Below are 12,011 nucleotides of genomic sequence, written 5' to 3'. Positions count from 1 at the left end.
AGTATATTGTTATCATAATGGTGAGAAAAAGACAATTAACAAAGGAAGACAGACAGACCATTATAACCCTTAATAGTGTAGGTCTTTCCTTTAGAGAAATTGCAAAGAAAAACCAAGGTGTCAGTGAGTACAGTTTCCTACACCATCAAAAGGCACTTGGAAACTGGAGGAAACTCTGACAGGAAGAGGTCTGGCAGACCCAAAGCCACAACACAATCAGAAGACAAGTTTCTGAGAGTCAACAGCTTGTGTGATCGGCGGCTCACAGGACAGCAGCTTCAAGCACAGCTTAACACTGGTCGAAGTAAGGAAGTCTCAGTTTCAACTGTGAAGAGAAGACTTCGGACTGCAGGTTTGACAGGTCGAGTGGCAGAAAGAAAGCCATTGCTAAGATGGCAAAATAAGAAAAAGAGGTTTGCCTGTGCCATGAAGCACCACCAGTGGACTACTGAAAACTGGAAGAAGGTCTTATGGACGATGAATCAAAGTTTGAAATCTTTGGTTCATCACGCAGGATTTTTGTACACTGTCGAGTAGGTGAAAGGATGGTTCCTCAGTGTGTGACACCAACTGTCAAACATGGAGGAGGAAGCGTGATGATCTGGGGCTCTTTTGCTGGATCCAGAGTCGGTGACTTGCACAGAGTGACAGGCACCCTGAACCAAAAGGACTACCACAGCATTTTGCAGTGCCATGCAATACCCTCTGGTCGACGTCAAGTTGGTCAGGAGTTCAACCTTCACCAAGATAACGACCCAAAACATACCTCCAGGCTATGTGAGAACTTGCTTCGAAGAAAAGAACAAGACGGAAGGCTTCAAATCATGGAATGGCCAGCACAGTCTCCAGACTTAAACCCCATCGAGCTGGTTTGGGATGACCTGGACAAAAGGGTGAAAGCAAAGTAACCTACAAGTGCAACACATTTGTGGGAAGTTCTGCAACAGTGTTGGGAAAAACTTTCCGAACAATATTTGATTTCCATTGTAGAAAGAATGCCACGAGTACGTTTGGCTGTAAAATCTGCAAAAGGTGGCAACTTTGATGAGTCAAAAATTTAGATTAAATTTTGGTCAACAAAACGATTCCATGATTTTTTTTATCTGAAATTGTTCATTTGTTCTATGCTTTAATTTCAGAGTACATTGAAACATTAAACTGCTTAAATTTCAGTAAGAACTGGAAAAATGGGAGTATTCTAAAACTTTTGACCGGTACTGTAGTCTCTCCAAGCTATCTTGTCAGCCCTTCTGCTCACTATACAATAACTTTTAAAAATTCCAGATGTTTATCTATTTTAGTTTTTCATAACTTTATTCACTCATTTATATTTGAAGTTGGCACTAAAATCTAGTGCTAAGTCACAATAATTGTCAATGTTATTGTTACATATGCAGCCTGTGGCTGCTGATTGCGTCATTTTCTGTCAGAGCAGCTGTGCCGCTGATGCAGTGGCCCCTGTCTCCAATAGAAGCTGGTACTCATTTTGCCGACCTCGGAAGGATGACAAGCTGAGTCAACCCACCTGGTGATATTTCAATGGGAGGAACAAGGGCTCAAAATCAAGCCACCTTAACCGTTAAGCCAACACCAGGCTTTTTATTGGCGGTTTTATGACTATTATGGTGAAAAATGTTTTATTCATCGAAATGGTGCAAGTTGAGTGATACTTTGATGAATAAATGAATGAGAGGTCCATCTCCAAATTGTGAGAGCAGTCTCCTGTCAGTTGCAGCTACTTCAATGATTTCCTTCAAGAGGAAATTAATGAAACACGTTTACTCCACAGCACAAGAGACTATTTTGACAACCATATTCATTTTACCCCAAATGCTTTAACCGACGTGACATCACCTCCTGTATAATCAAATCAGTGGTCAACAATATAATGTCACAAAATTTAATCATTGAACTATTATTTACATTGAACTATTATTTTTACATATTTAACTGGAGAGTCTATAGAACACGATACCCAGTGCAGTGCAGGTCGCCATAAAAAAATACTTCAATTTAAATAAAGGTTTTGAAGAGGTTTAAAGGCATATAAGAAATAATTTCCGGGTTTTACCGCTCTTTTCTCCAGTGTCTATCACATCACTCTAACACGTAACATAAGTTCTTCATGCCTGTTGTTTGTGTCCTCTATAACGTTCTTAAAAACTAAGTTTCCTTTTTGGGATGATTTTCAATTTTGTTTGACTGCCAGACAGACAGAGCATAAATATTATGATACTCCTCTCTGCACATGTGCAATCAGGACAAATTCAGAGCCAAAGTACGTTAAAATGAAAGACTTGTCTCCCTGTCCGTGTTCCAATTCGTCACAATAATCAAATTCAAAATATAACATTCAATTTAAATAAGTTGTTTCTCCATCATAAACTGATGATCATAAAGCCCATCAAAAATGATGGGTTAGAGTTATTTTATACAAAATCAAGGAGACTGGAAGATGTGATGTTTTGTAGCAAGAAAAAAGCATTATTTTAAAACACTACATGTATAAATGTGCCCCTATTTTCTTTATCTTCTGGGACGTTTCATTTTGATGGTACAGCCTCATGATTGTGCTAAAGTCTGAAGCCTCGGCCTAGTGTCAGGTGTGCTTCTTCTTCTTCTTCTTTCGGCTGCTCCCGTTAGGGTTTGCCACAGCGGATCATCCGTTATGATCCGCATACTGATTTGGCACAGGTTTTACGCCGGATGCCCTTCCTGACGCAACCCTGGTCGCCTGTTACGACACAGGGATATGGATTGGGTTTCGCCATGATTACAGGCTGCCCAACACCCTCTCATAGCACGGCCCAGAGCAGAGCAGAGCTCCCGTTCTCAAACGATCCTCCAACCCAAGCCTCCGAGTAGCCGGATTACAGGCGCACGCCACTACGCCCAGTATCAGGTGTGCTTATATCTTCCTTATTTATTAGACATCCACGGACATAAATGAATACTCGCTTTACTCTACTCAACTTGTCCTTATGAAGGGGACAGCCAAATACACAAATACACACAATGTTTTTTTTATATTTATGAATAAAATGGACAGACATACAGACATGTATGTGGTGGACGAATCAGACAGACATACAGACATGTATGTGGTCCACCAATCGCTTAACCCCATTTTTCGCTTCATGTGCACAGGGGAACAATAAAAATAGGACCAGTGGACCTGCAGCTAATCTGGGCCCAAGACTAATGTTGTAACCAAAATTTGATAGAATTCTAACTCATGGGTCTGAAGAAGAGCATTTTTGAAGGAATTTACACGATTTTTCCAAAAAATTTACTGTCTGCCATTTTAAACACTTCCGGTCATGTGATTGGCATGACCTCTGCAATTTAACATCACGACCCTGTCCTAATGTCACCAAAAATTCGGAAGCATTCTGACCGGTGGATCGAGAGAAGAAATTTTTAAAGGAATGAAGCGATTTTCCCAAACATTTACGAAGTCGGCCATTCTGACACACTTATGGTCACATGATCAGCATAACTTCCACAATTTAACATCCCTACCCTATCCTAATTTTGTCACCCAATTTTGGTGGCATTCTGACTGGTGGGTCTGGAGAAGAAGATTTTTGAAGGAATTTACGTGATTTTCCCCAAACTTGACAGTCAGCCATTTTGACACACTTCTGGTCATGTGATCGTCATGACCTCTGCAATTTAACATCCCTTCCCTGGCTTAATGTTGTCACCCAAATCTGGTAGCATTCTGACTGGTGGGTCTTGAGAAGAACATGTTTGAAGGAATTTACTAAGTCCGCCATTTGGATTATTCAGAAGACCATCTTTGCGTTGGCATGCCCCACACAGTACAGTGAAACAGTTGAGGCGAAATTAGCGAAAGATAAAAGTTGGAGGGACAAGTGGTGCTGGAGGAAGAAGGTCATGATGATCACAGTGGTTCGTGACCATGATGCACAGACCACTCACTACAAACGAACCTTTTGTCGTGAGTACAAACAATAATGGAATCCTGTGTTGGAAAATTTCCAAACGAAAATAAGGCACCATCGTGTTTATCGTCATTTATGAATGTAGAGAGGTGGTTTAGGTCCCCACAAAAAAAATAAATAGAAAAAAAAGACAAAATTTGATTTCTTCAAAATGCCAACAGGATTAGAACAGCACCAAGCAATGCCGAGTACCCCGAGACAATGGGGAAGCATGCATGGTTTGTTAATATATATATATATATATATATATATATATATATATATATATATATATATATATATATATATATATATATATATATATATATATATATATATACATACAAGCCGGTAGGTGACATGGGTGGTCACTATATAATTGCATACTAGTCATACAGTTTTTGACGGATCGGGCTGAAAATTTTTGACAAAGAGGTCGATTATAGTGCGCATGAAAGCACGGAAGCCGATTTTTGATTTTCTCAAAAAAAAAAATTTCGGATTTTTTTCTAAAATTTCAAAGTCCCGTTTGCTGGCAACGGTGGCGCCCAGAGAAACAGTGCTCAAAAGCATAGAACTAGATCCTGGTATGACCCTACCAGTCAGGTTTCATCAAAATTGGTTGACTCCTCTGGCCTCCAGAGCTGTCCATGACATACAAACAAACAGGCAGACGGAAAACCTGAGAAAAACGGTAGTCTAGCGACCACCCAACATATTAAAAAATATATATAAATATATATATATATATATATTTTCAGGTCGTGGACAAAAAAAATGGAAACACCAGGATAAATGAGGGACACCAAGTAACGGCTTCCATGCAGGTGTGGCCCATGTGTTAATTAAGCAAATAACATCCCAGCATGCTTAGGGTTATGAATAAAATGCTGCCCAGACCTGGTTGTCTATAGTTATGGCTAGCGTGGCTGCAAGAGGAGACCCTTCCCCCAATGCCCCCATCCACAAATCACGTGTGGTCGCCCATTGGTTTGATGAGCACATCCACACGTCATGGCTTTCTCAATCACCAGATCTGAACCCAATCGCGCTTTTGTGGGATATTGTGGAACGACGCCTGAAACGGCGTTTCCAGCTCCAGCGAACAGGTGCGAATTGATTGACTTTCTCGTGGAATAATGGTGCCTCATCCGTCCCGCACAATTACAGACGCTGTGTGGACTCCATGCCGTGGAACATACAGGCCGAGCCGGCCAGGCCACACGTGGAGGCCCAACATCCTATTAAATGATTTTTTAATGGTGTTTTCATTTTTTTCGTTCACCACAATTATAAACATATATATATATATATATTTTTTTTCTTCTCCTCTATCGAAATATGATCGGACACGTCAAAAGCATGAATTTTGTGAAAGGAAATTGTTTTGTAAAAAAAAAAAACCAAAACAGCAAATGACTCGCATTGCCTCCTCCGGATGAGGGTGGGAGTGAGAAGCAGTTATGACGTCATTTCGAGTTTCCTCGCCAGAAGCGCGGGTACTTCATTCCTGCAGGCACGGAGCGCCGTTCACGAGCGTGTCGTCCTCCTCCTCCTCCTCCTCTCCGCCGGTTGCTCTCCAGGAATCGCACGCACCTCGTGGTCGCGCCCTCCTCCTCCTCCTCCTCGTGGTGCCATGTGGTCGCGCGCTCTCCTCCTCGTGCTGCTCACGCGCGCGCTCCTTCGAGGTGTTTCAAGCGCGCAGAAAGGTGAGACTGTGTTCACGTTACCTTTCGGTGTACGAGCAACGAGCGTGGATCTCGCACACAGAGACAAACAGTTACTCGGTAATTCCGTGGACAGGATTGTGTTCATGGGCTCGTCCTGAGGTTGGCTTTCCCCCCCCCCCCCTTGATGGGGGAATAAATTGATTTCGTTGACAAAACAGAAAAAGGAAAGGTTTTTGTCTGTTTTAATTGTGCACGTACTTTCGTGCTCTTTTGGTTGAATTCCTTCCATCTGCATGAACTTATAAAGGGTCGCCCATCAAGTCGGACCCCCCCCCGACCCCCCGAGTCGTTCGATTCGATGCAACAGCATGTTGTGATCATGTTGTGTCCAGCAGGCGATCAATACGATCGTTGGGGGGAAATGTCAACGTCACGATCACGATGATGAGCTTTGAGTTCATGTGGAACATCATTTTAATTTTATTTTTTTTTCCCTATAAATTGTCGACTTCGCCGTTCACTTTGTGGGTGTTGTGCACGTTGGAAATGTTTCACCTGTTCACATCAAGGCGTCTCTTTTAAAGGTCTTTGGCACAGATGTAAGGTACAGGTGCAATCTCGAGGTGTGGTCAACCTGAGCCGCGTAAGGCTCGTGGAGAGTTGGACACGGCAAGACCAAGACACGAATGCTGCACAACACAGATGGCCGAGAGCTGTGCACACTCTACTCACCTCTAAGCTGTCTCGGCTGTGTTAGAATCCGGCACAGCTATAAACTGTCATCCTGGTGTTCCGCAGGCACGGCGATTCATCAATGTGTGTACCGTCCCTTGGATGGACGTCAAACTAGCTCTTCCACGAGCCTCGACTATGTATACAAAAATACAAAAACCTGCCGTCGTCGCATCTCCCAGTATTAGTTGGTGGACGTTAAAGATCTCCCAGTGTCCTTCACAAAGAGTGGGCGAGCTATCGCTGACATCATTACAAATTCCTGCCCTAACCTACAGAGGGCACTGCATCAGCGGCACAGCCACGTCCTCAGCCAGTGACACAGGTTTGTGCTGCATATAAGACGAGTAGATCAGATTCCATGCTGTATAGTCTATACCATAGTCTATACAGTGTCGGTGCTGCTGAAGTAGTTGCTATAACTTGAGTCACCACTCCGACACAGGAAGCCAGGGCAGGAATTTAGAATGTGTTCACGGTAACAGTGATAGCTCGCCTTCTCTTTACGAAGGACACCGTGGGATCTTCAACGTCCACAAACTAATTCCGGCGGACAGGACGTCCGTTTAACGCCCATATGAGGGATGGAAGATACATTGATGAACGACCCTGCCTGTAATACACCGAGTTGACTTTATTGCTGGGTTTGGGATTCAAACCCAGGCTAGACAACTTGTAGGCGAGTGTGCGTACCATTCCCACATCCTGGCAGCCAAAACTACACAGCAAACGACAACACATTGTTGAAATGGTTCCCATATCCCAAACCTCAGTTGCAGACAATTGGTTCTTTTGTCTCATCGTACCCACCAATACCTCCAATCCGTAAATTGAATCCATTCTGGCCGTGCTTGACTGACGTACCAATAGCATATCTATTTGGCTTCAACAAAGTACCAACCAAACGTGAGATCAAGTTTTGTTGCACAAAATAGAAATGTAGAGCAAAATGGTATAAATTAGAACCGAATGTACTCGCTGTACACACCCATTTCAAGGATACCGTGAACCTATCATCATGCGTTTAATTCTCAGGGTCGTTTCATCGATCTGGAAGCATGACACTGCTCCCCGGCATGCAAGGTAGGTGGACACGTCAACCAACCATTAGTGCTATGGAGTGCTTTCGACGATGTGCGTGTGGAAATGGAACTCGGACGGGCTGGTGCTGATACCAACTTGTGTTCCTAATATTAACTAGCATTTGAGGGGACATGTATGAAGACGTGTGCAAGTATGGCCACATTTATTACATTATCCCTTCCCCGACTCCATATATGCCAATTCCCTTCTGTTCGCTATTACTCCTATCCTCTCCAACACTTCATGTTGTTCTCTTTCCACTCCTCCCATACTCAACTACCCTCCTTTTTCTCTGTCATCCTTCTTTCTCGCTTTTCCCAATTTACCCTTCCCAACCACATATCAATGTGTACATCTATAATAATAAAAACAAGCCGGGAGGCGACGATGGTTCGCGGGCATTATTGAACGATGCCATGAGAGGTGCAATTGAGTTAGTGGAAGCTTTTGAGGAAGCCCTACCGTAAAAACCTATCTCTTCCGTCAAAATTGACCAAATCAAATCGGATTTTTTATATGTTGTACTTATGGACATTACGCACAGCTTCTAGGAAATGAAATTGCAAGAAAAAAAGTTCAAGTGGGCGTGGCTTCACCCACAAGGGGCGTGGGACGCCCCTCATACAAAAAGACACAACTAGACCATGATATCCAGCTGGTGTCCAAGTTTCATCAAGATCGCATCAAACGTCACGGAGCTATGCTCTGGAGAGAGTCACAAACAGACAGACACACAGACACAACGAAAAATAGTGGTCACTGCTGGTGCCCGCGAACCAATATGTGTGTGTGTGTGTATTTGTGTCTCCCCATTACTCCAAAACCATGAAAACCCCCAAACTTTGCATGCATCCTAAGGGAACTCCAAGGGAGTGCATGGATGAAAACTGTGGGTTTGGGTAAATTGAAACACCTCTTTTGAAGATAATTAACGGGGTTCTCATCATCTAAAAACAAACAAAAAAAAAGCCTTACCAAGATGGTGGCGTGCTATCTTGGTCAGCCCGCTGTCACCTCGCAGGGGTCTTAAGCCACCATTTTGTTTTGGCCTGCTCAGCAATGCCTTGACTTGGAACAGGCCGCAACAGTTTCTTAACGATAAAGCGCTTAAAATTTTTTTTTCACTTTCCTCACTCATATCATCGAATGCCTGATAGTCATACCTACAAATTGATGGATACATTGCTTTTGTCGGTGCTATAGTTTTAAGATTAGGAGCTTGGAGAGATTTTATGCATTCAATGACGCCATTTTCCCTACTCTGAGCTCCCAAGGTTAATTGCGACGAAACTTTGTAGGGTCATATTTTTACCACAATGCACCTTACTCGGGGTTTTAAAACGGTCATTTTCTCACAATTCATAACTTATCAACACACGAGCCACCACCTATCGTCGTCTCCCAGGGTAGATAGATACATACAATGCTTTATAATTTTAAAAAAGCCCAATTTTTTTTCGGATTTCAACCCGGATAGCTTTCGAATTGGTGAGATGGTGAGCTCCAATCATCAAATATTGTATCAGATGTGAAAAATCACGATCAGTAAGATGGTGAAGGAGTCACATGACCTCTCAAATGCGCCAATCACTAATTATTCTGAAACTGAAAAGAGTAAACACAACCTACACATCGATTTAAAGGTAATGCTACTGCTCATTTAACGACATAACTCTCAAGGGTGAAAGAAGAATTTGTCGCAGAAAGGTTACCACCTCAGCTAATTTTCTCCATATATACACCATGCGAAAAATTTTAAACAAGCAGTTTTGATCCTGATGCATGATCTGGCCCTTGATGGAAAAACATTCAATATTGTCTACCTAAAATCATGACAATAATATGTTCAATGTTGTTGATATTTCTGTTCAATATTTTATGGCTTCATGAATAAAATGTTTATCTCTAAATGTGTGCTTAATTGTGGTAGTCCAATAGATGTACGTTAGATCCCAGACAACACTGGGTACCTTTGTAGGGGGAGGGGGGAAGGGTGGGGTGGTAGGATGTAGGGGAAGAGTGGGAGGAGGGAGGGAAAGTGGCGGAAGGAGGATCCCGGCGTTGCTCAGCAACGCCTTTTGGGTACCTTTGCTCATTATAGATTCTCCTTTACTGCACCTTTAGGGCATAAGGACAACCAGTGTTTGCTCTATATTAAAGCAATTTGTGCTGCATATTCTATTAGGTTCTAACTATCACCCGAGTGCTATGATTATCTCAGGAACAACTGCTGACATTTATTGTGAGAGAGAGAGAGAGAGAGAGAGAGAGAGAGAGAGAGAGAGAGAGAGAGAGAGAGAGAGAGAGAGAGAGAGAGAGAGAGAGAGAGAGAGAGAGAGAGAGACTGACTGACTGACTGACTGACTGACTGACTGACTGACTGACTGACTGACTGACTGACTGACTGACTGACTGACTGACTGACTGACTCAGGTGCACTTGCATCATAAGAGCTCACCAATGTTCTATTGTCAGGATATCCTCTGCGTCCACGCCAGTTCAAGGTCCTCTCTGCTGGCCGAGGCCTTTGGATGACATGGAGTCCTCCACGGCTCACCGCGCAGCGCCCCGTGACCTCCTACAGACTCAGCTATGGGCACAATCTCGATCAGTTGAGGAGCGTGGGACTTCCCGCCAGCGTGCGCTCGTACCTCATCCGTGATGTGGGTACGATGGTACACGATCTCGAGGAGACTGATGGGGATGGAAAAGATGGAATGTCCTGACATCGATCCACATTGTTTTGCCTTTGCAGCTCGTGCAGATTTTGGCTTACCGTACTTCGTTCTCCTCCGGGCGGAGAACCGGCGTGGCCTGGGTCAGCCAGTCTACCGTGTGGAGATCCCTTCACGTGAGCTTCTACAAATGTTTCTGCAATTCATCAAAATCATATTAGAAAAATGATATTGTACTTCACGACAAACCAACCTCTTAATATGGGAAAATGGTTGTAGTCATCGTTGTAGTAGTACAGTACTTTAATTTAGTGGGATATTGTGCAAAAGCATTTTTGTGCCAATCCCAAATTGCCATCAAGGCATTTAGTAGGCAACTGCAGAGTGTATATAAAGAAAAAACAGTCTATATAAGGACTTGAGTCGCTCTGCATCGGCGGAAAAAAATAGAATGTATAATTTCAAGCAGTTAATGCTGCCAGATGGGTCTTCAGCTAAACATCCCATCAAAGGGATGATACAATGCCCTGCCTTCAAAACAGCAGAGTTACAGTTTGTAGTCACGTCAGTAATCAAATCCAGACGAGAGAGCACAAAGACTTGTTCAAGACATCCGAGCTATCCTACCAACACACCACCAGGTTCATCTCGCCAGGAAATTGTCACGTGATATGAAGTACTATAATTTTGGGGCTACAGACAACACAGCATTTCACCAGTGATGGCAACGGTCAAAATGTTGTTTTCAATGAAAAGTTTGAACATGAAGAAATTATGCAAGAGCGATTTGTGATATGGAAACTATATTTAGTGGTGCAGTTGTTGAAACAAAAGTAGTTAAATTGGTTTAAAAGTGCAATTAGAGTGTTGCAATGCTCGCCAGCACAGCTCCCTTGCAAACCCAAGTCAGTGCCAACTGTTGCTAAGTGAAAAAGCCCAGAACTCTGCTCGGATTCTCAGAGTGTGCTACGATGCTCTAGGTGGTGCGTGGGTATCTCCAGTACCACATGATCCCACATACTCTGGACTAATCACCGACAAAATCACAGGTGGGTGCAATCGTAGGTATGAAGGGGGTCACTTGGAGATTGAGATGAAGGCTGAAATGTTGTTATAAATCTTTGGCTTTCGACTTGACTAAACATCACATGATCTGCATCCTTCATGTACACTTCTGAAATGGTAATTGCATCGTAACATTGCCACCGTTTGCTCCACAGAAATTGGTGCTCCTCGACCTCCTCGAGTGGTAAAAGTCGATACGGGCAGCAACTGGTCACAGCTGAACTGGCAACGCCCATTCAGTGGCTCCGAGAAAGACTGGCGCAGGGTTCGGGGTTATTTTGTCGGGTTCGGAATACCTGGTCACCCCATGAGATTTGAACACGTGCCAGGACATCGCTTTTCTCACAAGATCGACGGTCTTGGTGAGATTCTGTTATCTCTTTTATTATGATCTGCCATGCTCATAGGTCAGTGCACAACATCCATGTGGGAATACAAAAGCTCAAATCAACAACCGATCTGGTCATCAACAGCAGTATGACGCGAGTTTTCAATGTTTAAGCTGTGGGAGATTACTATGCTTTGCCAGACTGTTTGTCTCTGAGCTTTCTCGGTTTTGTGTTCGACTACCTGAAAAATGAGATCCGCCAAGATCTGCCATCCCAGTGCCAATAGAAAGGTTGCCTCAAGGAACATGCTATTCTTCAGAGGTGATGTTAAGCTAGCTGTCCTGTCTGCAATCATTTGGACATTAAACATTTCGAGGTATATTTTACAACAGTAAACCTTTGGAAGAGCACTTCGGCTAAAGTCCGAATCGTGAAAGAGAGTTGGCCCTTCAAAGTTTGTTGCAGATGGAACAGCTGGCTTGATGTCCCCTGTTCCCCTCCAAAAGGTAT

At 43.3% G+C, this 12,011-nt stretch overlaps 2 protein-coding genes and 1 pseudogene across 2 annotated transcripts in view; 1 reads left to right on the top strand and 2 right to left on the bottom strand.

The window, feature by feature from the left end:
- EPM2A (EPM2A glucan phosphatase, laforin) overlaps nt 1-10,104 on the bottom strand; it is an 87,546-nt gene extending 77,442 nt beyond the window's left edge. The window contains exon 1 of the mRNA XM_085880841.1: nt 9,891-10,104. The gene's annotated coding sequence lies outside the window, so the exon portion shown is untranslated. The remainder of the gene's footprint in view (nt 1-9,890) is intronic.
- LOC147034326 (signal recognition particle RNA) lies at nt 2,752-2,897 on the bottom strand (annotated as a pseudogene).
- LOC147034323 (uncharacterized) overlaps nt 5,433-12,011 on the top strand; it is a 62,824-nt gene continuing 56,245 nt past the window's right edge. The window contains exons 1-5 of the mRNA XM_085880813.1: nt 5,433-5,656; nt 9,908-10,099; nt 10,188-10,283; nt 11,088-11,156; nt 11,328-11,534. Of these exons, the coding sequence (XP_085736939.1) occupies nt 5,584-5,656; nt 9,908-10,099; nt 10,188-10,283; nt 11,088-11,156; nt 11,328-11,534 (637 nt within the window). The 5' untranslated portion in view covers nt 5,433-5,583. The remainder of the gene's footprint in view (nt 5,657-9,907; nt 10,100-10,187; nt 10,284-11,087; nt 11,157-11,327; nt 11,535-12,011) is intronic.

The sequence above is a fragment of the Eptatretus burgeri genome, chromosome 1, assembly GCF_056783735.1.
Source record: "Eptatretus burgeri isolate ZD-2024b chromosome 1, Ebu_testis_v1, whole genome shotgun sequence".
Classification (NCBI taxonomy): Eukaryota; Metazoa; Chordata; class Myxini; order Myxiniformes; family Myxinidae; genus Eptatretus; species Eptatretus burgeri.
Note: the sequence above shows the minus strand (reverse complement) of the source record. Positions and strands in the feature narration are given on the sequence as shown.